General features: G+C 36.7%; 1 protein-coding gene across 5 annotated transcripts in view; it reads right to left on the bottom strand.

Annotated features, from left to right (window-relative positions):
* MKLN1 (muskelin 1) overlaps positions 1-22,254 on the bottom strand; it is a 163,897-nt gene that overhangs the window by 60,204 nt on the left and 81,439 nt on the right. For all 5 annotated transcript variants that reach the window (XM_023207840.1, XM_023207837.1, XM_023207841.1 and 2 more), the window contains one exon: positions 8,378-8,490. In XM_023207840.1, the coding sequence (XP_023063608.1) occupies positions 8,378-8,490 (113 nt within the window). The remainder of the gene's footprint in view (positions 1-8,377; positions 8,491-22,254) is intronic.

The raw sequence follows: 22,254 nt of genomic DNA, 5'->3' as shown, positions 1-22,254 counted from the left end.
AAAACCTAACTTACCAAGATAACATGAAATGAAGGAGGAAAATCTGAAGTAATTACACATACTGAAAAACTGTATTCATTATTGCCCACACATCTACTCTGGTAAATTGTATCAAGCACTTAAGGAAAAAACGGTATCAGTTTTAGACAAAATTTTTCAGAAAACGGGGAAAAAGAAAAACTCTACTGTTTATCCACATTCTCTTCCATTCCTAGCTTATTTTATGAGGCCAACATAACACTGAAACCAAACAACAATACTACAAAGGAGAAGGAAGAGAAGGGGAAGAAGGAAGAAGAAATGGGGAAGAGGTGGAGAAATCATTTACAGGTGGCTAGGACCCCTTATGAACATAGACAAAACCAATCTTTAACAAAATATTACCAAACAGCAGGAGCAATATATGAAAAGAATATTTTACAACAAAAAGGTATTTATCTCAGGAACGTAAAGTTGATTTTACATCCGAAAATCAATCAGGATAATCTGCCACATTAAATTAATAAAGAAGAAAAAACAGAAGTATATCAATACATATGTAAAAGAGCATTTGGTAAAATTTATCTATTCATGATCAAAACTCATAGCAAAACAGGAATAGAAAGACTTTCAATCTGATAACAGATGCAAGAAAATGTAAAATTTAATTTTTCTTAATGACATACTGAATATTACACCTGTTTAGCTATGAAACAAGACAGGGATGTCTTTTCTCACTACTTATATTTAACATTGCTCAGGAAGTTCAAGTAAGTGCAATAAGGAAGGCATTAAAAAATAAAATAAAGGTTGGGCCTGGTGGCTAATGCCTGTAATCCCAGCACTTTGGGAGGCCAAGGCGGGAGGATTCGTTGAGTTCAGTAGTCCAAGACTCCTCTGTACGTTCAACATACAAAGACCCTATCTCTATACATAATTTAAAAATTAGCTGGGCATGGAGGCACGCGCCTGTGGTACCAGCTACTGTAGAGACTGAGGTGGAAGGATTGCTTGAGCCCAGAAGGTCGAGGCTGCAGCAAGCCATGATCATGTCACTGCACTCCAGCATGGGCAACAGAGAAAGACTTTGTCTCAAATAAAAAGTAAAATAAAACAAAGATGGAAAAGAGAACAGAAAGAAGAAAAATGACTGCTTCTTTAAAATACTCTAAGAAATAAAAAAGAAGCTATTAGAAATAAGTAGACTTAACAAAGTGACATGATACGAAAGCAATATTAACAAACCTATTGTATTCCTCTATATTACCAGCCAACAAATGGAAAATAAAAATTTTTAAATTCCATTATAACAGCACAAAAAGCAAAATACATTGATATCAAGTTAACTAAAATATCACAGACCTCTTAAATGGAAAACTTTTAAGAGTGCAGAGAGATAATGAAGACTAAAATAAATGGAGACTAAACCATGTTCTTGGAGTAGAAAGATTCAATATCATTAAAACACCAATTTGCAGCCGGGCGCAGGTGCTCATGCCTATAATCTCAGCATTTTAAGAAGCTGAGGTAGGTGGATCACCTGAGGTCAGGATTTTGAGACCAGCCTGGCCAACATGGTGAAACCCCACCTCTACTAAAAATACAAAAATTAGCCAGGCAGGTGCCTGTAATCCTAGCTACTTGGGAGGTTGAAGTAGGAGAATCACTTGAACCTGGGAGAAGGAGGTTGCAGTGAGCCGAGATCACATCATTGCACTCCAGCCTAGGCAACAAGAACAAAACTCTGTCTCAAAAAAAAAAAAAAAAAACACAAATAAAACAACAAAATAAAACCCACCAATTTGCTCCAAATTAATATATAATTTATCATATTCCCATCATAATCCCAACAGTTTCAGAAATTGATGATTCTAAAATTTATGTATTACCTAACTTCATGAATTACTATAAAGGTACTACTATAAAGCTACAGTAATCGAAGGAGTGTCATACTGGTTAAGAAGAGACCAAAATATAATAGAACAGAATAGAGTCCAAGAAGAGACGTATACTTACATGATCAGTTGATTTTGGCCAAGGTGCCAAAGCAAATCAATGAGCCAAGAAGATAGGGAAAAACCAGAAATCTCTTACATTACAGGCAAAGTATAAAATGGTATAACCATTTTGGGAAAAACTTTAAGTTTCATTAATGGATGATAAAAGGGTGAGAGTTTGATGAGTAACAGCATATTTTCATAATCTTGAAATGTCTCCCTATAAATTACTTGTTAATTATAAATTAGACAAATCTGGTGGGCATCCCCTTAACCAAGTGATTGAAGCTAGTATCAGATAAACTGACATAATGTGTCTCCTGATATGATATAATGAGGAGATGCTAATGTGATCTATGGGTTATTCTTGCTAAAAATATATCATCTAAATCCAATCCTAAGAAAACATACAAACCCAGCTGAAGGATATTCTAAAAAATAACTGCCCTGTACTCTTTAAAAATCATTAAAGTCAAGAAAGACAAAGAAGTTTAGGGAACTATTCTAGACTAAAGATGACTAAAGAAGCACGACACCAAAAAGCAATACATGATCATGGTCTAAATTCTGGGCTGGGGTTGCAGAGTGACAAGGGATGCCTATAAAGAACATTACTGGGGCATTATTGGATAACAGTCTATATCTGAATAGGAACTGTGGATTAGATTAAAGCAGCAGTTCTCAGTGTGGTCTGGGGTCTCCAAGGTACTTCAAGGGAATCTATAAGGTCAAAGTTATTTTTACAACAATACTAACAAAAAAATTTGTCTTTTCACTCTTATTCCCTTATGAGTGTATGTGAACATTTCGGGAAGCTATATGACTTTCCGATACAGCAACTGAATAAAGAAGCATATGAATCCAGATGTCTTTTATTGAGCCAAACATTACAGAGATTTAGAAAACTATACTAAAATGCCACTTGAGGGCCAGGCGTGGTGGCTCACGCCTGTAATCCCAGCACTTTCAGAGGCCGAGGCGGGTGGATTACGAGGTCAAGAGACCAAGACCATCCTGGCCAACATGATGAAATCCCGTCTGTACTAAAAATACAAAAATTAGCCAGGCATTTTGGCGGGTGCCTGTAATCCCAACCACTCAGGAGGCTGAGGCTGAGGCAGGAGAATTGCTTGAACCCAGGAGGTGGAGGTTGCAGTGAGCCAAGATCGCACCACTGTACTCCAGCCTGGCGACAGAATGAGACTCCGTCTCAAAAAAAAAAAAAAAGCAACTTGACTTAATATGGTTGTCACAGGAAAAAACACCTTTGTAATTGTTTGAGCTGTGAACTGATGGCAGTTGCTTTTTCCACGGCATACTATATATTTACTTGAAAGAACAAATAATGATCAAACTATGGTTATTTGGACATTATGGCAGACATTTTCTCAAAAATGAAGGAAGCAGCGCATCCCTCTTGAAGCAAAAAAATCAACAAAATTTGTTGCTGGTATTCTAACGCATGTTTTCAAGCAAAAATTCAAATTATTGAAAACCTATCTGCCACTGTGATCTTGACACCTTCCCAATACTTAAAAGACTCTAATGAGACTGACAGTGATGTTAACAAATGTGGCATATTTTGTAATGCAGTATCCCAAAAACCAGTCTTTGGAAGATATGCATAACTCATGGAACCAGTATTTTTCAAGTGACCAACACATGGATAAACATATATTCATAGGTAAAAGATCCAAAGAGCAAAACAGATCAATGGATTTTAACATAACAATGCAAAAAGTTAGCTGGTATGGTTCAGAGTCTATATTGCAACTATCTTTTTTTTTTTTTTTTTTTTTTTGAGACGGAGTCTCGCTCTGTCACCCAGGCTGGAGTGCAGTGGCCGGATCTCAGCTCACTGCAAGCTCCGCCGCCCGGGTTTATGCCCTTCTCCTGCCTCAGCCTCCTGAGTAGCTGGGACTACAGTACAGGCGCCTGCCACCGCGCCCGGCTAGTTTTTCGTATTTTTTAGTGGAGACGGGGTTTTACCATGTTAGCCAGGATGGTCTCGATCTCCCGACCTCGTGATCCTCCCGTCTCGGCCTCCCAAAGTGCTGGGATTACAGGCTTGAGCTACCGCGCCCGGCCTATTGCAACTATCTTTAAGAAAAAAAACACTTGTCAATTTGAGATATGGAATCAAAAAAGAACATATGCAATTATTTGAAAAGGCTATTAAAATACTACTTTCTTTCAAAAACACAACTATATGAGGTCCAACTCTCTTCATGTATTTCACATGTAAAACATGTTGTAAGACAGTAAATGTAGAAGATATGAGAATCTAGCTGCCTTAGCTAGACATTAAAGAGATTTATAAAAATGCACAACAATGCCACATTTCTCATTTTTCGAAAGGTATTTTAATAAAATATTTTATATTCACCTGTAATAGGTTTATTACTATTATTTAAAATTGATTAAAAATACTTAAAGTACTCAGCACTAAGAACACCAATGGGTTTTTGTTTAAAGGTCTAAACGGACCCTGAGACCACGAAGTTTGAGAAGCACTATTACAAGTAAAATCCAACAAGAGCCATGTCTAATTCCTTCAAATGCTACAATTCTGTGAACACTCAAGAAAATGGAGATATGATTTAAACAACAAACAAAAGTAAAGAACATTTTCCCACCCTCCCTTTATGAAAAAAACATAATCCAGCCTTTTCCAAGATACCTCTTGCTGTAAATTTGTTTTCATTAATAATCATAGCTTATAGCCACATTATAAAATATTGGATTTTTATAGTTAATCTTAAAAAAGAATCTAGGAACTAGATTGAAGCTAATAAAAATGGCCTTCATTGACTACTTTAAAAACCAGTACATTCGTTTTGAACCTATAAAAGCTTACTTGCATACGTATGTGAACATTTAAAATACTTACTCTCTTTTAAAATTTTTTACTTATTTATTTTTTGAGATAGGGCCTTGTTCTGTCGCCCAGGCTGGAGTGCAGTTGTGCTATCATGGCTCACTATAGCCTCAACCTCCCAGGCCCAAGTGATCATCCCACCTCAGCCTAGCCTAAAGTAATCACTCTCTTTGAGAGCTGAGCTATCCTCTTATCCTTCAATCTCCTAAATGTGTTATTAGGTACATATTTAAGTTAATTAAAGTGAATTAAATTAATTTTGCTTTTTAATTGTTTATCATGCTTCTAAAATACATACTCTGGAGTCTCATCAAACAGCAACTGGCACTCACTGGTATGGAAAATTAGATATATGAACTACTAACTGTTCAATTTTGAAAGGAATGAGCATTTATGCTAGATCCATATTATTCAATTCACAGAAAGATCAACAAAAGGTTTTTATGAGTCTATTAATTAACTATAATAAATCTCAGCTCTGGTACTGAATCACCACGTTACTTATCTCTACTGACTTTGAACTAATAGAAAGTGTTCTCATCAAAATAATCTCTATATTTTAGCAGCACGAGTTTTAAAATAATTACTTATTGCATTATAAATATTACTTACAATATATGCATATGGTATAAAAAATAACAGAATGAAGTTATGTACCGATACCCAGCTTTAGAAGAATAACATTTAACATTACCTTTAAACCCCCGACCCTCTCTGGATTTTGTATTTATCGTTCCCTTTTCTCTGGTATTAATTTCTCATTTAACTTACCTCACCTACTTACTCACTAAAGAGTAAGAATGTGCACATCCTTAAAATACATACATTTTAAAGAATGTCATTCATGCCTTTAAGGAATTCAGATAGGGAAACATGAATATAAATCAATCATTATAGTAAGCCATTCAAGTATTAAAAGGGGTTAAGTGAGCACATCAAAGGAAGCTTTTAATTCTTCTTGGCAGGTCAAGAAAGGCTTTACGGAGAAAGTGAAGTCTGAACTGAGTTTTAAAGAATAAGTGGGTATTTACTAGGTAAGGTTAGGGGGAGATCCTCTGTTAATTCCAAACAAGGAAAACAACATTGCCAAAGGACACAGGTGAGAAAGTTGAATAATTCCAGCAACTATAACTGGCACACAGGAGATGAGGCTGGAAAAGAAATTGAGTAGCAAATCTTGATGAGAAATTTGGAGTTTGTACTCCAAATTTTACTCCAAATTTTCCAAGCAAAAGGAACTGAGATAAATAAATTGTTTTATTATTGTTGTTGTTATTTACAATTTCCTGTATCTATGACCTTTAATAGTATCCTGCACCAATTGACTCTGGACTTGGTTACATGATTGCTTTTTGCTATCAGGGAAATAAAAAAATTGACGGATTGCTCCTGTCTACTTCATCCCCTTTGCAGCCCAGCACCTGCCATGAAAACAAGCTCTGGCTAGCCTATATAAAACAGAGCCAGGCAGTCCCAGTTGAAACCACGCTAGATCAGCTGATAGATAGCTGACTCCTAGACAAATTAATGAGCCCAGCCAAAACCAAAAGAATGACTGAGCCAACCTGTAGACTCATGAGCAAATAAATGCTTATTACTATATGCCACTGAAGTTTTACGAGTGCTTGTAATGTAATCAACTGTGTAAACGATAACTGAAACAAAGGCTGAAGCTAACCACAGGGTTTAAGTAGAGGTGTCATAGGATCAACTACAGTATTTGGGGGACTTGTTTTCGGTTTGTTTGTTTTTTTTTTTTTTTGAGACAGAGTCTTACTCTGTTGCCCAGGCTGGAGTGCAGTGGCGCCATCTCAGCTCACTGCAACCTCCACCTCCTGGGTTCAAGGGATTCTCCTGCTTCAGTCTTCCAGGTAGCTGGGATTACAGGCACCTGCTACCACGCCCAGCTAGTTTCTATTTTTAGTAGAGATGGGGTTTCACCATGTTGGTCAGGCTGGTCTCGAACTACTGAGCTCAGGTGATCTGCTGGCCTCAGCCTCCCAAAGTGCTGGGATTACAGGCATGAGTTACTGTGCCCAGCCTTGTTTTCGTTTTGAGATAGGGTCTTGCTCTATCACCCAGGCTGGAGGCAATGCCACAGTAATGGCCCACTGCAGTCTCCACCTCCAGTCTTCAAGCAATTCTCCTGCCTTGGCCTCCCAAAGTGCTGTGATTATAGGTGTAAGCCACCACACCAAGCCCAAATATGCTTTTTAAAGACTGTGTTGATGAACAGAGAATAGGTCAACAATGGAGACATAAAAAGTATAAGAAATCATAAAGTTGAAAAAACTGCCAAAAGGAATGGAGAGGAAAACACATTTGAAATGTGGTATTGGATGACCTGTTGGATCATGCCAGGCACTTGGAGAACTGTTGGATCTTAGGCACTAATTAGACACATTCACTGAAGAAGAGGATTTTAGGACGAAACCTAGGCTTAACACAAGAATAATTACAGATGTCATCACCCTAGATTTACGATACTTTAGTAGAAAAAAGTTAATTTTTTTTTTTTAAGATTTGCCTTTTGTTGTTGAAGACAGAAATAATAATTTCAGAAAACTACTTCAATACTGAAAAAGGAAGGCCACTTACATATCCTTTCCCGGGGTAAGAAAAGTAAATCAGAATTTCAACGTGTATTTGAAAAAATAAAAACTGTCCAGTGATTAATCACTGAACAGTTTTTATTAACACAGTTTCAGAGTAAGCAAGAACCTAGTTCCCCAGGATTAAAGACACAGCACTAGATCTTTGGAAATGGCCTTCCTAGATCAAAATCAGTGGGTTATGAATTAGGCCTTTTTATCTCCTTTTCATTTGAGGCTCCTACTGTTTTCTTACAGTTCATTTTTCACTTTATATCCTGAAACAGTTTAAATGGAGAGTGCAATTAAAATGTTCTATAACGATTTGAAAAAATAATAAATGAATCAATATTTGCTTTACTCCAGGATATAATCATGCACTTAATTCAAAGCCATAAACCTAAGCCATCTTATTCACTATGGAAATGCTTTATGTATATGTGCATATACAGACATGCACATGCATACATATGTACAATTTTAATAAAAGATAATATATATCATTTATGAAAACTGACATATAATAAAATAACAGGGGCCAAAACAGTGAGATAGTGAGAGTGTCAAAAGCACAATATTGCAGAAGAAATAAAAATAAGATGAACATTAAATAATAAGAATAGAGGTAGTGGAGATGAGCAAAAAAGACAGTTACACAGTTACATTTCTAGGCTAACGCAGTTTAAAAACAAAATGATATAAAAATCCCCATTTCTATCTCTCTCTATAAAACAGATTTGGTTGTGTATCAGTAGCTGAAGAGCCAGTTATAGAAGCTGAAATTCAAGAGTACTTAAAAAAAATCTGTTTACCACAAACTCTATTGCTACTACTGCTGATAGACATTAGTGAAGAATATAATCACGCCGAAAAACAAGTGCACATCTACGCCCCTACTGTAATAGAGATGGATGAAAAGTCTGAGAACTTGCCTCTTTTTCAGTGTCTCTAGAGATACACGTCCACTGGTTCTCCTTCACACTGTACGCCCAGAAGTCAGCAAGATCTTGTGTTCCATCCCAGCCACCAAACAAATAAACGGTCTCTATGAAAATCAGAAAAATATGTGTAAAAAAAAAAGGACAAAATAAGCATAGGCACCCAAAACTACAGCTGCTTCTAAGACCACTTTAGAAGGTACATCTAAATAAATTTTAAAATAAAAATTTTAACCTGGTAACTCTCTCAAATATATACTAGACTAGTATATCCTAAGCATGAATGGATGCTGCAGAACCACTATTTTGAGAGATTTATAAAAATACAGATAAGTAGGAGGCATGTCCCAAGATTCCGATTGCTCAGGTTTTCAATGGGTGAAAATGAGTCTGTATTTGCAAAGTATCCCAGAAAAATCTAATGTGCAGCTGGTTTGGAGCTTCTGTGTTTGGCCTTGAAAACTTTACATTTACCAGCTTCTTAATAATGTAGCTACTTTTTATCCGCTATGGAATTTTTAAATTCAGATTGTAAAAAATAAAAACTCCAGAGGAATATGTAGTGTAAAAGTACAGCATAAGAACATTTAGCCGTTTTTGAAAAAAGTCATATTAAAGGTAATTTCTCTCTACTGCTATATCAAAAACAATGGCTAAAACTAGCTTTCAGTTAAAATTAGATATCTTAAGAAAAAGTGATCCATAGCTTTGATATTCCTATAAAAACTGGGGAAAATTTTTCCAAACATATGGTGGTACTTTTAACTCATCAGAAATTATCCTTTAAGTCATTCTAAGTATCTTGAGAATTTGGTTTCTTCTGACTCTGAAATGTCTACTATATTCACAGACTTTATCACTGACAAAACTGATTTTCTTGCTCAGTGAATAATGAATCTTTACATATAACATTGTGTATCATAGATCCTTATTTTCATTATTCATTTATTTTGAGACTGGGTCTCTCTCTGTTGCCCAGGCTGGAGTGCAGTGGTGCAATCATAGCTCACTGCAGCCTCCTGGGTTCAAGCAATCCCCCCGACCCAGCCTCTTGAGTAGCTGGGACTACAAGCATGTGCCACCATGCCCAGCTAACTTTTTTTCTGGGGGGTGGGGGGGGTACAGACAGGGGCTCACTATGTTGTCCAGGCTGGTATTGAACTCCTGGCCTCAAGCAATCCTCCTGCCTCAGCCTCCCAAAGTGCTGGGATTATAGGCAGGAGCCACCCCATCTGGCCCCTTCTTTATGCAATAATAGTGCGTTTCCAACTGGGCGCGGTGGCTCACGCCTGTAATCCCAGCACTTTTCGGGAGCTGAGGCGGGTGCATCATGAGGTTAGGTGTTTGAGACCAGCCTGGCCAACACAGTGAAACCCCGTTTCTACTAAACATACAAAAAAATTAGCCAGGTGTGGTGACGGGCGCCTGTAATCCCAGCTATTCAGGAGGCTGAGGCAGGAGAATCACTTAAACCTGGGAGGCAGAGGTTGCAGTGAGCTGAGATCACGCCACTGCACTCCAGCCTGGGGTGACAGTGTGAGACTCTGTCTCAAAAAATAAAACACACAAAAAAAGTTGTTTCCTTTCTTCAAATATTTCCCCCTTTGTAACTGTTTTAAGTCTACCAGTTGTATAAGCTTACCAATGATTATCTTTTAATATTAAATAAAACACTATATGAAAACTGTAAAGTCACGTACTCTCTAACTAACATGCTTCAGGCCTGTATATATGGAAGCTGTCATCTAAGTTATATCCCACCATGCAGGGTTACAATTCAAAGCGTACTTGGAAATACCAGAAGACTATTTAAGAAAACCTTTTGTCATTCACAGAGTTAGGCTATCTTCTACAAGATTGCTGTCATATTTGCATATAATTTCAAACTCTAAGTAATTTTTCAAGTGATTTGTCTCTTCTATCCCCCAAATACCTGGGGAAATAAAAAAAAAAATGTTTCACTGTTTTCTGGATAAGAACAGGCCACTGGAGCAAGACTAAGTTCTAGTACTATCTGGGTGATCAGTACAGATCATTTAAACCTCCTAGGTTTTAGTTTTTTCATCTGCAAAACTCTAGTGTTGTGAAGTCCTTCAGATATAAGTTACATGAGGCCAGGCACAGTGGCTCATGAGATCGGGAGTTCGAGACCAGCCTGGTCAACATGGTGAAATCCTATCTCGACCAAAAATACAAAAATTAGCCTTTCATGGTGGCACACATCTGTAATCCCAGCTACTCAAGAGGCTGAGGTAGGAGAATCGCTTGAACCCAGGAGGTGGAGGCTTCTGTGAGCTGAGATTGCACCACTTCACTCCAGCCTGGGCAACACAGCGAGACTCCATCTTAAAAAAAAAAAAAAGTTACATGAAAACATTCTGAAGGCTGACAAGTATGAACATCATTTCTACCTTTAAAATATGCATAAAAATGAAAAATACTCTATAGTTACTAAGTACAATAAAAATGATATTATAACTGACTACATGCCTAATTTAGTACATAAAACACATTTGGCACTGTATAAGTGTGAAATAATGCCAATTATTTTAAACTACCAAAAAAACTGTCCTATCTTGGAACTATAAAACAATCCATTATCATCAGTTAAGGAACATTCTCTTTCCAAAATGGCACACGGTAATACTCAGACACATAATTTTACAGCAAAAAAAAAAAAAAAAAATTAAAGAATTTTCATCTGGCTTAAAAATTATTTGCCAAGGCCTCACTAAAAGGAAATTAACCCTGTTAAATTCTGAAGCCTGGAGAGGGGGTATATAACTAAAATAGCAATAGCAATTGACCTTTTGTTTTACAGTGTTTCTGGGTACCCTCTGGATAAGGTTACTCTGGTTCATTAACTTTAATAACCCTTCCTCTTGGGCTCTGGGTTCTCAATGTTCTTTCTGAAAAGCAGGTCTCTTTGTACGCATAAATTCTCACAGCAAAGAAAACCCACATTTCCACAACAGCCTCATTGATAGCTGAGCAAAATAAAATCTGGCACGCAGTAAGCATCCTAATGGAATTAAGCCAAGATGTCATTCCTATCCATGAAGGCTTTGTGGTCCCAACTGAAGTTTAATAGTAAAATTAAATGAATCGGATGGAAACTGAGCCTTCTGACATACCTGAATGAAAATGCATAACAAAAATTTTAATTAATTCATCTAATTATTTAAGTCATGCAAAGAAGAACTATTATCTGGAAACAGACACCAGAAAAGGTATTATTTAATGTACAGAGGATATCAAAGACCTTTAAAAATTATGGATATAACTGGAGAGAACTGTAGAGAGAAGGAAGGAAGTAAAAAGGAGAAAAAAGAAAGCATTAATATTTGCAGTAGGGTAGTAGATTAGTTAGGGAAGCTCATTCTCGTGCTTATACGCTCTGTAATAATTCATTTACATCTGGGGTAGTACAATCCTCTTCAAGGAGCAACCCCTTCACCCCTTCTCTATATTTTTTCTGAATGGGGTATAGGCTATAGTGTCTATCCATTTCTCCCAGCACTTTGAGGAACGTTTATTCAACACTTTTTGAGTACTGAGAATTAGCAAAGCACTTTAGAGAATTAAAAAGAAAGAAGACATAGTCCCCAGTCCCTATCCTCAAGGAACTTACAATCTAGTCAAGAATATCAAAAGGCAAACAGATCAACATAACGCAAGGCAGACTAAATGTCATAAGAAAGGTAAACAAGGTAAAAAGCACCATGAGGGTTCAAAAGAGGGAAGAGAGTATATCTGGCTGAGGGGACTCAAAAGAGATTTCATGGTGACAGTGGTATTTGACCTATGCACCAGCAGGAAGGCAGGATACAGAACAAAAAAAAAAAAAAACAGAGGGCTTTTCAAGCAGAGTAAAAAGAATAACAAAAGTATAGAAACAGAAAAACACATCAAAAGTGTTTTAAGGAACGTGTATTCTCGTCAGGCAAATCCTGGCTACAATCCTGGCTCTATCACCACAGCTATGTGACCACCACACAGTTCCTTAACTATTGGTTTCTCAGTCTCTAAGATGTGATACAGTATCCATCCCATAAAGCTGCTGTGAGAATTAAATTAAATTAAAGAATGCATGTTAAATGGTTAAACTGTATGATGAATAAATATACTGTTTGATTTAAAAGAAAGCACAGGTAGGAGGTGGAGAGGAGGTTAAAAGACAGGCAGTCCAGATCATGGAAGGGATTAAATAACAGGATAAGGGCTTTGAACTTGATTCCACACAGACAGTGAAGAAGCCATAGAAGATCTTAGGCAGAGCGGTAACAAGGTAACATCTGAACTTGCAGCATACAGGACTGACTGAAGGAGTTGAGAATGACAGGGATGGGAGGTAAATTGGCCAGTAATAGCTTATGTTTGAAATGTCAAACAAATTTCATTCTAAAACACTGAGTCAATCAATCACCAATCAATCTATTTTTCATTACTTAGGCCACAAAAACTAAAATTCAACCATATTCTTTGGTATACTACATGTACCAATTTGGTACCAGTATAAAACTCTGGAGCTACCTACTACCAGTAGTACTAATCTACACATCTTATATGCACTAAAAATAATGTAGAAATGTAAGGTATATAAAGATATCTCAGTGTCTTTTTGCACAATGCAACAGGCTTTTTATTTTTAGTGCCCAAGTGCAGTATCTGTCTTCTACTTTGATTTTTAGGATAAATCAGACTGTGCTGATTGCATAACCCTCCACAAGATGGCACACTGCTTTTGCAATTAAATCAGTTTTCCAGTTTTTCCACTTTGACACTGTATAAGATGCATATACTATGCATTGACATAGCCCTGACCCAAAACTTAGACAAAATTCATGTATCAAAAAGAAGAGGTAGGGGAAGGGTTAACAGGCTGGTGAAAGAAGTTACCTTAATTCTTAGTTTAGACACTGACAGAAAAACAAAATTTTTTTAAAAAAAGGTTTTAAGAAACACAAATTTATCTTTAAGACAGAAATAAAACTCTATAATAATTAGATGAAGAGTTTAAATCCTTCTAAAAGTGAAGTTTAGTAAGACTTAAATTAACATGACAATTTTTGAAGAGAGAAATAAATGGTAAGGGGAAAAATATTTTATATGCTCTTTACCCTTCCCTTCTTAAGCCATCCTCTTGAAGTATCATGACCCCGCAGATTATCAACTGGATTCACTGCCTCCCTTTTTAAATAGAACTGTATTCTTACATAAAGCTATGGTTACAACACTATCTAAATCTTTTGGGTGAATTCAACATACAGTCACTTTCCTTGCTAAAAGGCTGAATGTTATGCCTATGACAATATACTTTGCATTCTTAATGAAGTCTGCATTTCAGAATTACTTTCTGTTAACTGTGTAAAAGAAAGATGCACATTACTTTCAGATATACAGCCACATGAATAAATTTGTAATAGCAACCAAAACCCATGTTTAGGCACTCCCTTCAAGTTTCTTTAAGGAACATCAAGAAAAACTGTATGCGGTACCACAAAATAAAAGCACTTTCAGGCTGGACGTGGTGGCTCACTCCTGTAATCCCAGCACTTTGGGAGGCCAAGGCGGGAGGATCACCTGAGGTCGGGAGTTCGAGACCAGCCTGACCAACATGGAGAAACCTTGGCTCTCCTAAAAATACAAAATTAGCCGGGCGTGGTGGCACATGCCTGTAATCCCACCTACTCGGGAGGCTGAGGCAGGAGAATTGCTTGAACCCAGGATGTGGAGGTTACGGTAAGCTGAGATTGCGCCATTGCACTCCAGCCTGGACGACAAGAGCAAGACTCCATCTCAAAAAATAAATAAATACATAAATACATAAATAAATAAAATAAAAATAATAAATAAAAGCACTTTCATATAACAGCTACAGAATAGTTAAAGGTTCAAATTTCTACAGAAGGGCTCTTCCAAGTGACAAGCAACTCTCCATCAACTTCTTTTATAGATACCAAATATTAGAGCTTTGCCTAAGTCTTCATACCTGTTCTGATTGAGAAAAAGGAAAAAGGCTTAAACTGTAGGTTTTCAGAATGTAATGAGTGTTATACAACAAGGAACAGCCTAACATAATGGAAATTTATTAATACATTTCTAACTCAGCAGACTTCCACACTGAAACAAAATAGACATGGCTTTTCTCTCTTTCTATTCACTGTTCTTATCTCAGTCGAAAACCAAGTCACAGTTGAAGAATCTTAAGTGGAGAGATGCCAGGTACAGGGATTACAATTAATAAAACTGATCCAGTAGGACAAATCCAGTAGGACAAAATACAACATTCCTTCTCTACCATGGCATGAATGATAGGACTCCCTTAGGATGGAAGAAAGCTTTGAAAATTAAGTAACAAAATTTGTGCCATCATACACCTTTTAAAATGGTCACTGTATCCTTAGAGAAGGCAGCAATATGGGGGGAAAAAACCCTATAGACTAAAAATAAAATAAAATCTACGTACTACTAAGTTTCTAATATCTAAGAAAACAAGGTATATGAAACACCGGGAAGCAACAATTGCTTTAAAATATAAGCCATGTTAAATAAGCTGAAATTAACTTTATGAAGTTTTACTCTAGTGAAGGTGTTCTTTTTAGAAAAAAATTTCTAGAGACAGAATCTTGCTCTGTTGCCTGGACTGGAGTGCAGTGGCACAATCATAGCTCACTGCAGCCTCGAACTTCTGGGCTCAAGCTATCCAAGCCTCAGCCTCCCACACAGCTGGGACTACAGGCACATGTCACCACGCCTGGCTAATTTAAAAAAATATTTTGTAGAGACAGAGGTCTTGCTATGTTGCCCAGGCTGATCTAGAACTCCCAGCCTCAAGTGATCCTTCCATCTCGGCATCCCAAAACTCTGGGATTATAGGTATGAGCTACCATGTCTGGCCAGTGTTCTTAATTTTGTGAGTTAATAAGAGTCTCTTTGATTATCTGAAGCCATGGACTCTCTTCCTAGAAAAAATTTGCAAATAGACAACATGTTGTACCTAACTTCAACAGATAAAGAACCCTTGTGCTGGAAAACTTCAAAATGCATATTTAAAATAACTGAGCTTCTTTAAACTATATTTTACTACTTATGCACCAATTTTGTTAACATGGAATTTCCTGGTTGTTCAAACTCTACTTAGAGAAAGTTATTCTTTACTACTAAACCTACCTGATCTTCATCAACAAAATTCTTATATGCACTTTAGTATTTTGTCTCAAAAATATTATAAATATATTTATGGTTTCCCTTCCCTAAGGCACCAATTATATAAAAGATTAAACAAATTTACCAAAATAACATTGGTTTTTTAGAATGTGGAATTATGAGTGAGTTACTTTTTCCCCTCAACACTGTTTTTCAAATTGTTTTAAACTTTTTCAAAAATTTTTTAATTACTTCAAAACATTTTCGTAGTGAAATTTTGTCCGATTATACAAAAAAAAAAGAAAGTTCCTTTGAGTTATATAAAATTATCTCAGCATAATTAATCACTGCTGCATATTAATATATGGCATATCAAATGCATGTTATACAAATAATATATGCATATATAAAATACATTATTTCATTTAACTCTCACAATTACTTAGTTTATTATCACCATTTAAATCAATACAATTCATTCAAGATTGAACAAGAAGTCAGGGTTAGAGCCAGGATTCAATCTCAGGGATGCAGACACCCATCTTTCCTTCCCACAAACTTAACACCTACCTATTATATTTGGCTGCCATATCATTAAGATCCGACTAGAAAGGTTCTTTTAAAGATTGATGATAAATACAATCTCTTTGAAAGTGATTAAGATCAACCTGATAATTAAGATAACTGCTGATCAATAACACAGCTATGGTACCTAAATGATTAAATAAATACTAACAGTATATGAAAGCCCTCAGTAAATCATGCTACTAATAGTCATAACAGAAACAGAGAAGAAATTTTGGAGAGAAAAACCCAAGGATATACCAGATTCTGCACTTGAGCCCAAACCACGTTCAGAAAGCAACAAATTTTACTTTAACAAATGCAAAGCTCTGTATTTAGTTTTTCTACCTAGATCCCAAAGTAATGGTAATTACAGCTTTGGGAAGCATAGTCTAAATGGTATAACAAGCAGAATCTGAAAATTTAAATATGTTTGAATATAACCAATAAAACAGATCCACCACAGAAAATATTAGTATAGTATAATAAATGACATAATAACCTGATCTACTTATCAAGGTTTATAGCAGTATCTGAAAACAGTTTCCAGGTAAATATTTTTCTTTCTACCCAAAGGAAAATGAATTTTAAAACTCTGATCCAATCCAACAAATATTTAGTGCATGTCTACTCCATACTAGGCCCTATAGTCATAAAAATAAATGAGGCAAGATCCTTGGCCTTCCCCCTTGTCCATGGGGGCTGGGAAGCTGAAGAGACAGAAATGGTATACACAATACCTATGTGAACAACTCTAAAACAATGTGGAAATTTTTTGGGGGGGGACGGAGTCTGGCTCTGTCGCCCAGGCTGGGGTGCAGTGGCTAGATCTCAGCTCACTGCAAGCTCCACCCCCTGGTTTTACACCATTCTCCTGCCTCAGCCTCCCAAATAGCTGGGACTACAGGCACCCGCCACCTCGCCCGGCTAGTTTTTTGTATTTTTTAGTAGAGACGGGGTTTCACTGTGTTAGCCAGGATGGTCTCGATCTCCTGACCTCACGATCCGCCCGTCTCGGCCTCCCAAAGTGCTGGGATTACAGGCTTGAGCCACCGCGCCCGGCCCAATGTGGAAATTATTGTAGTAATAATGGTTTGAACAGTGTTACATAAATACAGAGGGAATTATTATTTTGCTTAGATCTATCTCCTGAACCTCAAACTAATATATCCAACTGCTTACTTGACATACCTGTGTAGATGTCTCACTGGCATCTCAGACTTAACTTGTCTAAAATCAAGTTGCTGAACAACCCACCATATGGGATCCTCTCGTACCCATCTTAGAGAATGGTTACATCATTTTTCTAATTGTTCAGGTCAAAACTTTAAGTCATCCTTAGCTTCTTTTTCTCACACTCCTCCATCCAGTTCCTCAAAAAATCCTGTCAGCTCTATATGAGACCTTTTAAAATACATCCAAAACGTGCCCAATTTTCAACATTACTACTACCATTCTGGTATAAGCCAATGCTATAATCACTTCTCAGATGAGCAACAGGCTCCTTAAGGGACTCGCTGCCCTTCACTCAATTTGTTTTGTTAAACTGCAAGGTCAGTTCATAGCGTTTCTTAAACCCAACAATGGCTTCCCACTTCACTCTGCACATAGGTTAAAGTCCCAAACAAAGTCCTAAAAAACTCAACACAATTTGTCTCCCCAGCTATTTCTCTGACTTCACCTCTTACCACTTTCTTTCTCACATACCTCTGATATAGCAACAAAAATTCTGGAAAAAAACCAAGAGTAGTAGAAAGGTGGCAATGTTTTACTTTGTAATAATATCTGTTCAATAATGAATATCATCTGTATGAAGACACTTTATTTGAATACCTGGTTCAGCAGTACTTACCATAAAATGTCAAAAATTAAGGGATTAAGCTCTTTAAGAATATCTGTAATGAGGCCAGGCACGATGGCTCATGTATGTAATCCCAGCACTTTGGGAGGCCAAGACAGGATGGTCACTTGAGGTCAGAAGTTCAGGACCAGCCTGGCCAACATGGCAGAACACTGTCCTACTAAAAATACAAAAATTAGCTGGGTGGGCACCTATAACCCCAGCTACTCGGGAGGCTAAGACAGAAGAATCGCTTGAACCCCAGAGGCAGAGGTTGCAGTGAACCGAGATCACGCCACTGCACTCCAGCCTGGGCAACAGAGCGAGACTCTATCTAAAAAAAAAAAAATATATATATATATATATATACACATATATATAAAATGAATCTTCCCAGAAAACTACACAAAGACAAAAATTTTGCACACCATTTAAAGACTATCATGAGAACAAAAAATTGACAGCAATAGCTAGCTGAGACAAAAGATTGGGAATGCCACGGTGTGAAAGTTGTTAGACTTCTGAATAGTGTTTTCTGGTTTCTTTTGTTTTCTCCTGATCAGATTCCTGGATTCCCCACATTCACAACCAGAGACCTGTTTAATTTAACCTGAACTGTAATTTTAGTGTTGTGAAAGTTCAGAGCTTTTCCTATTGAGTTCCAGGGCATCTTTCCTCGTATTTCTCTCTGCTTCCAGACACTGGAATCCACAGAAGTTGCCTCACTACTGCCCTACCTCAGTTTGAACCCCAACCTAATTGTCTCACCAGTTTCTACCACAAAATAAATAAATAAAAATCAACTCCCAAATCAATTTTACTAGAGAAAACTTCTAAGAATTTGGCGAGTAAAGAAAGAGTCACGTCATGAAATGTGGCATTCTGCCATCCTTCTGGCTCTACTACCACTTATCTCAAGCTTGTCCAACCTGCGGCCCATGGGCTGCGCGAGGCCCAGAATGGCTTTCAATGTGGCCCAACACAAATTTGTAAACTTTCTTAAAATATTATGAGACTTTTTTTGTGATCTTTTTTTTTAAGCTCATAAGCTATCATTAGTGTATTTTATGTGTGGTCCAAGACCATTCTTCTTCCAATGTGGCCCAGGGAAGCCAAAAGATTGAACACCCCTGATTTATTTCCAATTTTTTTTTTTTTTTTTTGAAACAAAGTCTTGCTCTTGTACCCCAGGCTGGAGTGTGATGGCGCGATCTTGGCTCACTGCAACCTCCGCCTCCTGGGTTCAAGCAATTCTCCTGCCTCGGCCCCCTGAGTAGCTGGGATTACAGGCACCTGCCACCACGCCCGGCTAATTTTTGTATTTTTAGTAGAGATGGGGTTTTACCATGTTGGCCAGGCTGGTTTAGAACTCCTGACCTCAGGTGATCCACCCGCCTCAGCCTTCCAAAATGCTGGGATTACAGGCGTAAGCCACCGCACCCAGCCATCTCTCTCTATTTCTTCTTCCCTTTCTCTGATCCTAATGAGACAATTTTTCTTAGTGTTGCAAAAATAGTTCCTTCCCCAATCAGGTCTCAGTATTTTACTTTGTACTCCAAAGCACCTTCACCAATACATACAGTTCTCTTCCTAAAACGAATGCTATTGAGTAAAATTTTCTCCAACTTATAATTAAGTAGAAAATTTTAAAAATACATTTTAAATAAAAAAAATTTTAAATCACTGCTAATTGTACCACTAGACATAACTAAGGTCAATATTTTGGTATGTGTCCTTCTAGTCTTCCCCTCTATAGTGAATGATAAATTTAAAAGGAATCATCACTTCTATCCCTATTTCTATACCAAGATATCAAAATGTCGACAAAAGGTTTCAGATAGCTCTTCTTGGAAACATATTTTTTGAATGTAAAAAACGAAAACAACAACAAAAAAAGAGGAATTCCACCTCCAAATGTTTTATATGCCATCTCTATTACTGATAACAAGGATCACCTGAATCTGGTGAAATCCTTTCGACCTCAATGTCCACGTATAGTTAGTACTATTTCCACATTATACGTGGCAATGGTAACATATTGAAAAGCATGAGAACTTGAGCAACGGACAATGTATATTAAATGACCACCCATGATTCCTTTTTAAGGCTGAAAAATCTAGTTTTGTCATCCACCATGTGCCTAAATAAAGTTTGACCCAGAATTCATAACGATTAAGAGAAAAAAAGAAAACACTCCAAATGGGTGCAAAATGGTTCTAACTAAAAAATCTTCTACTAACAGGGTAATTCCCTAGATTTCCTGTGGTAGAAATATTTGCATAAAAGTGTATTTCCAAAGTACTTCTGTAGCTTTCTATAAACTGCTGCCAATATTGAAGTATGGATATAGGCCGATTTTTCACTAACCTATAAAAACTCCTTAGAAGCTATCAAAAAGAGATTACTCCTTTAAAGGTCCATCTGGAGGAAAATTCCATGACTATAATAGTCATTCTCACTATGCTTTCTTATAATTTCTACAGTAAATCTAGTAGTTACTCAAATAACATTTTTCCTTTTTTTTTTTTTTTTGACAGGGTCTTGCTTTGTTGCCCAGGCAGGTGTGCAGTGGTGTGATGATGGCTCACTGTAGCCTCCAATCCTGGGCTCAAGCAATCCTTCTGAGTCAGCCTCTCGAGTAGCTGAGACTACAGGTATACACCACCACACTCAGCTAATTTTTTTTTTATTTCTTATATAGAGGGGGATCTCACTATGCTGCCCAGGCTGGTCTTGAACTTTTGGGATCAAGCGATCCTCCTGCTTTGGCTTCCCAAAGTGTTGCAACTACAGCTGTAGATATTTTTTTTAAAGGGAGTAGAGGTAAGGACCCTGACCATCAAGAGTTTGCTAATGCATAAAACAAAAATATTACAGAAAAATATTTAGGCCTTCACGCCACTGCACTCCAGCCTGGGAGACACAGCAAGATTCCGTCTCAAAAAAAACAAGAAAGAAAAATATCTAGGCCTTTATCACTTTATTGTAAATATTTCAAGGATCTCTGACCTGAAAAGTTAGATTTTAATTCTCAATGACTTGCTCACACTAAGTTCTGTCATGACATTTGCCTATTCTTTGAATAATTTTCTGTTTTCAAATTTCATGGATTATAAAAAGAGGATAATTTTTTTGTCTTTTCTTAAACATGTACTTTACCTATCAATAATTAACGCAGTAAGCACTACGAAAATTCCTTCTGCTCCCCCAGATAAGGTGAGATTTAATTGTTAAAGTAAACCATATTACTTTTATATTTAAGGAAAGTGCATTTTGCTTTAAAAGGTAAAGGCTCTTCTCAAATAAACATAGATTTAGTATATTATTATAGCATACTATAACCAAATTTGTTTGAAAGGGTGGGCTGTGCATGGTAGCTCACACCTGTAATACAAGCACTTTGGGAGGTCCCAGCGGGCAGACTGCTTGAGCCCAGGAGTTCGAGACCAGCCTGGGCAACATGGCAAAACCTCATGTCTATTTTAAAAAAAGGTTGGGGGGGGGGGACATGTTTAATAATATTTTCCTTATAGTACTGCTGGAGAAAAAAGAAAAGCATTACAAATTCTACTCTATGTTCAAAAAAAGGGGAAGCTACTGCAGACAATCTAAAAATAAATTCTCAGGTCTGTATTCATAAATTATTTAATTATTCTGGATAAAAAACCAATTTGTATATAAATCTGGCTCTTTAGTAAATAAGCATACAAATATTTATTATACTCTCAGGCAGAAAGAAAAGATGCCTAAGACTCTATAGCTAATTCAAGCCTATTTCTGTAGGGCAGAAAGGCATTTGGAAAGAGGGACCAAGATTAAGAAAGTGAATTCCTATATGCCTTAAAATGAACCTTTTCCAAAGAGACCCTAATAACAATCTCAAACCGGTTCAAAGGTGATCATAGAAATTTAGCTTTTAATTTTAAAAGAAAAGTTATACTTTCTCTTCTTACAAAAATTATGAAAATAAATTCATGTCAAGAAGACTTAGTATCTACATTGTAACCATTTTTATTCTTAATTATTTTATGAGTCTCCAGAGCAATTATTTTATTCCCGAAGCAATATGACTTGGCATAACACACAGTAGAATTGAGCATTCATTACTCTTGGAAAGAGTGGTATTCTATGCAGTAAAGTTTTCTAAAATCCAATAATAACATATAACTATGCTAGATTATTGATATTATTTGCTTTTTAAGCAGCTAATCTGAGACCTATTATAATGTTGGCATTAACCTCTAAATATTATGGTAATTAAGTTTTCCTAGGTTTTAGAAACTTAAGAAACATGTTTGCTACCAAGCTTCAGAACAAA

The sequence above is a fragment of the Piliocolobus tephrosceles genome, chromosome 8, assembly GCF_002776525.5.
Source record: "Piliocolobus tephrosceles isolate RC106 chromosome 8, ASM277652v3, whole genome shotgun sequence".
Taxonomy (NCBI): domain Eukaryota; kingdom Metazoa; phylum Chordata; class Mammalia; order Primates; family Cercopithecidae; genus Piliocolobus; species Piliocolobus tephrosceles.
The sequence above is the reverse complement of the archived record's forward strand: the minus strand, read 5'-3'. Positions and strand labels throughout refer to the sequence as shown.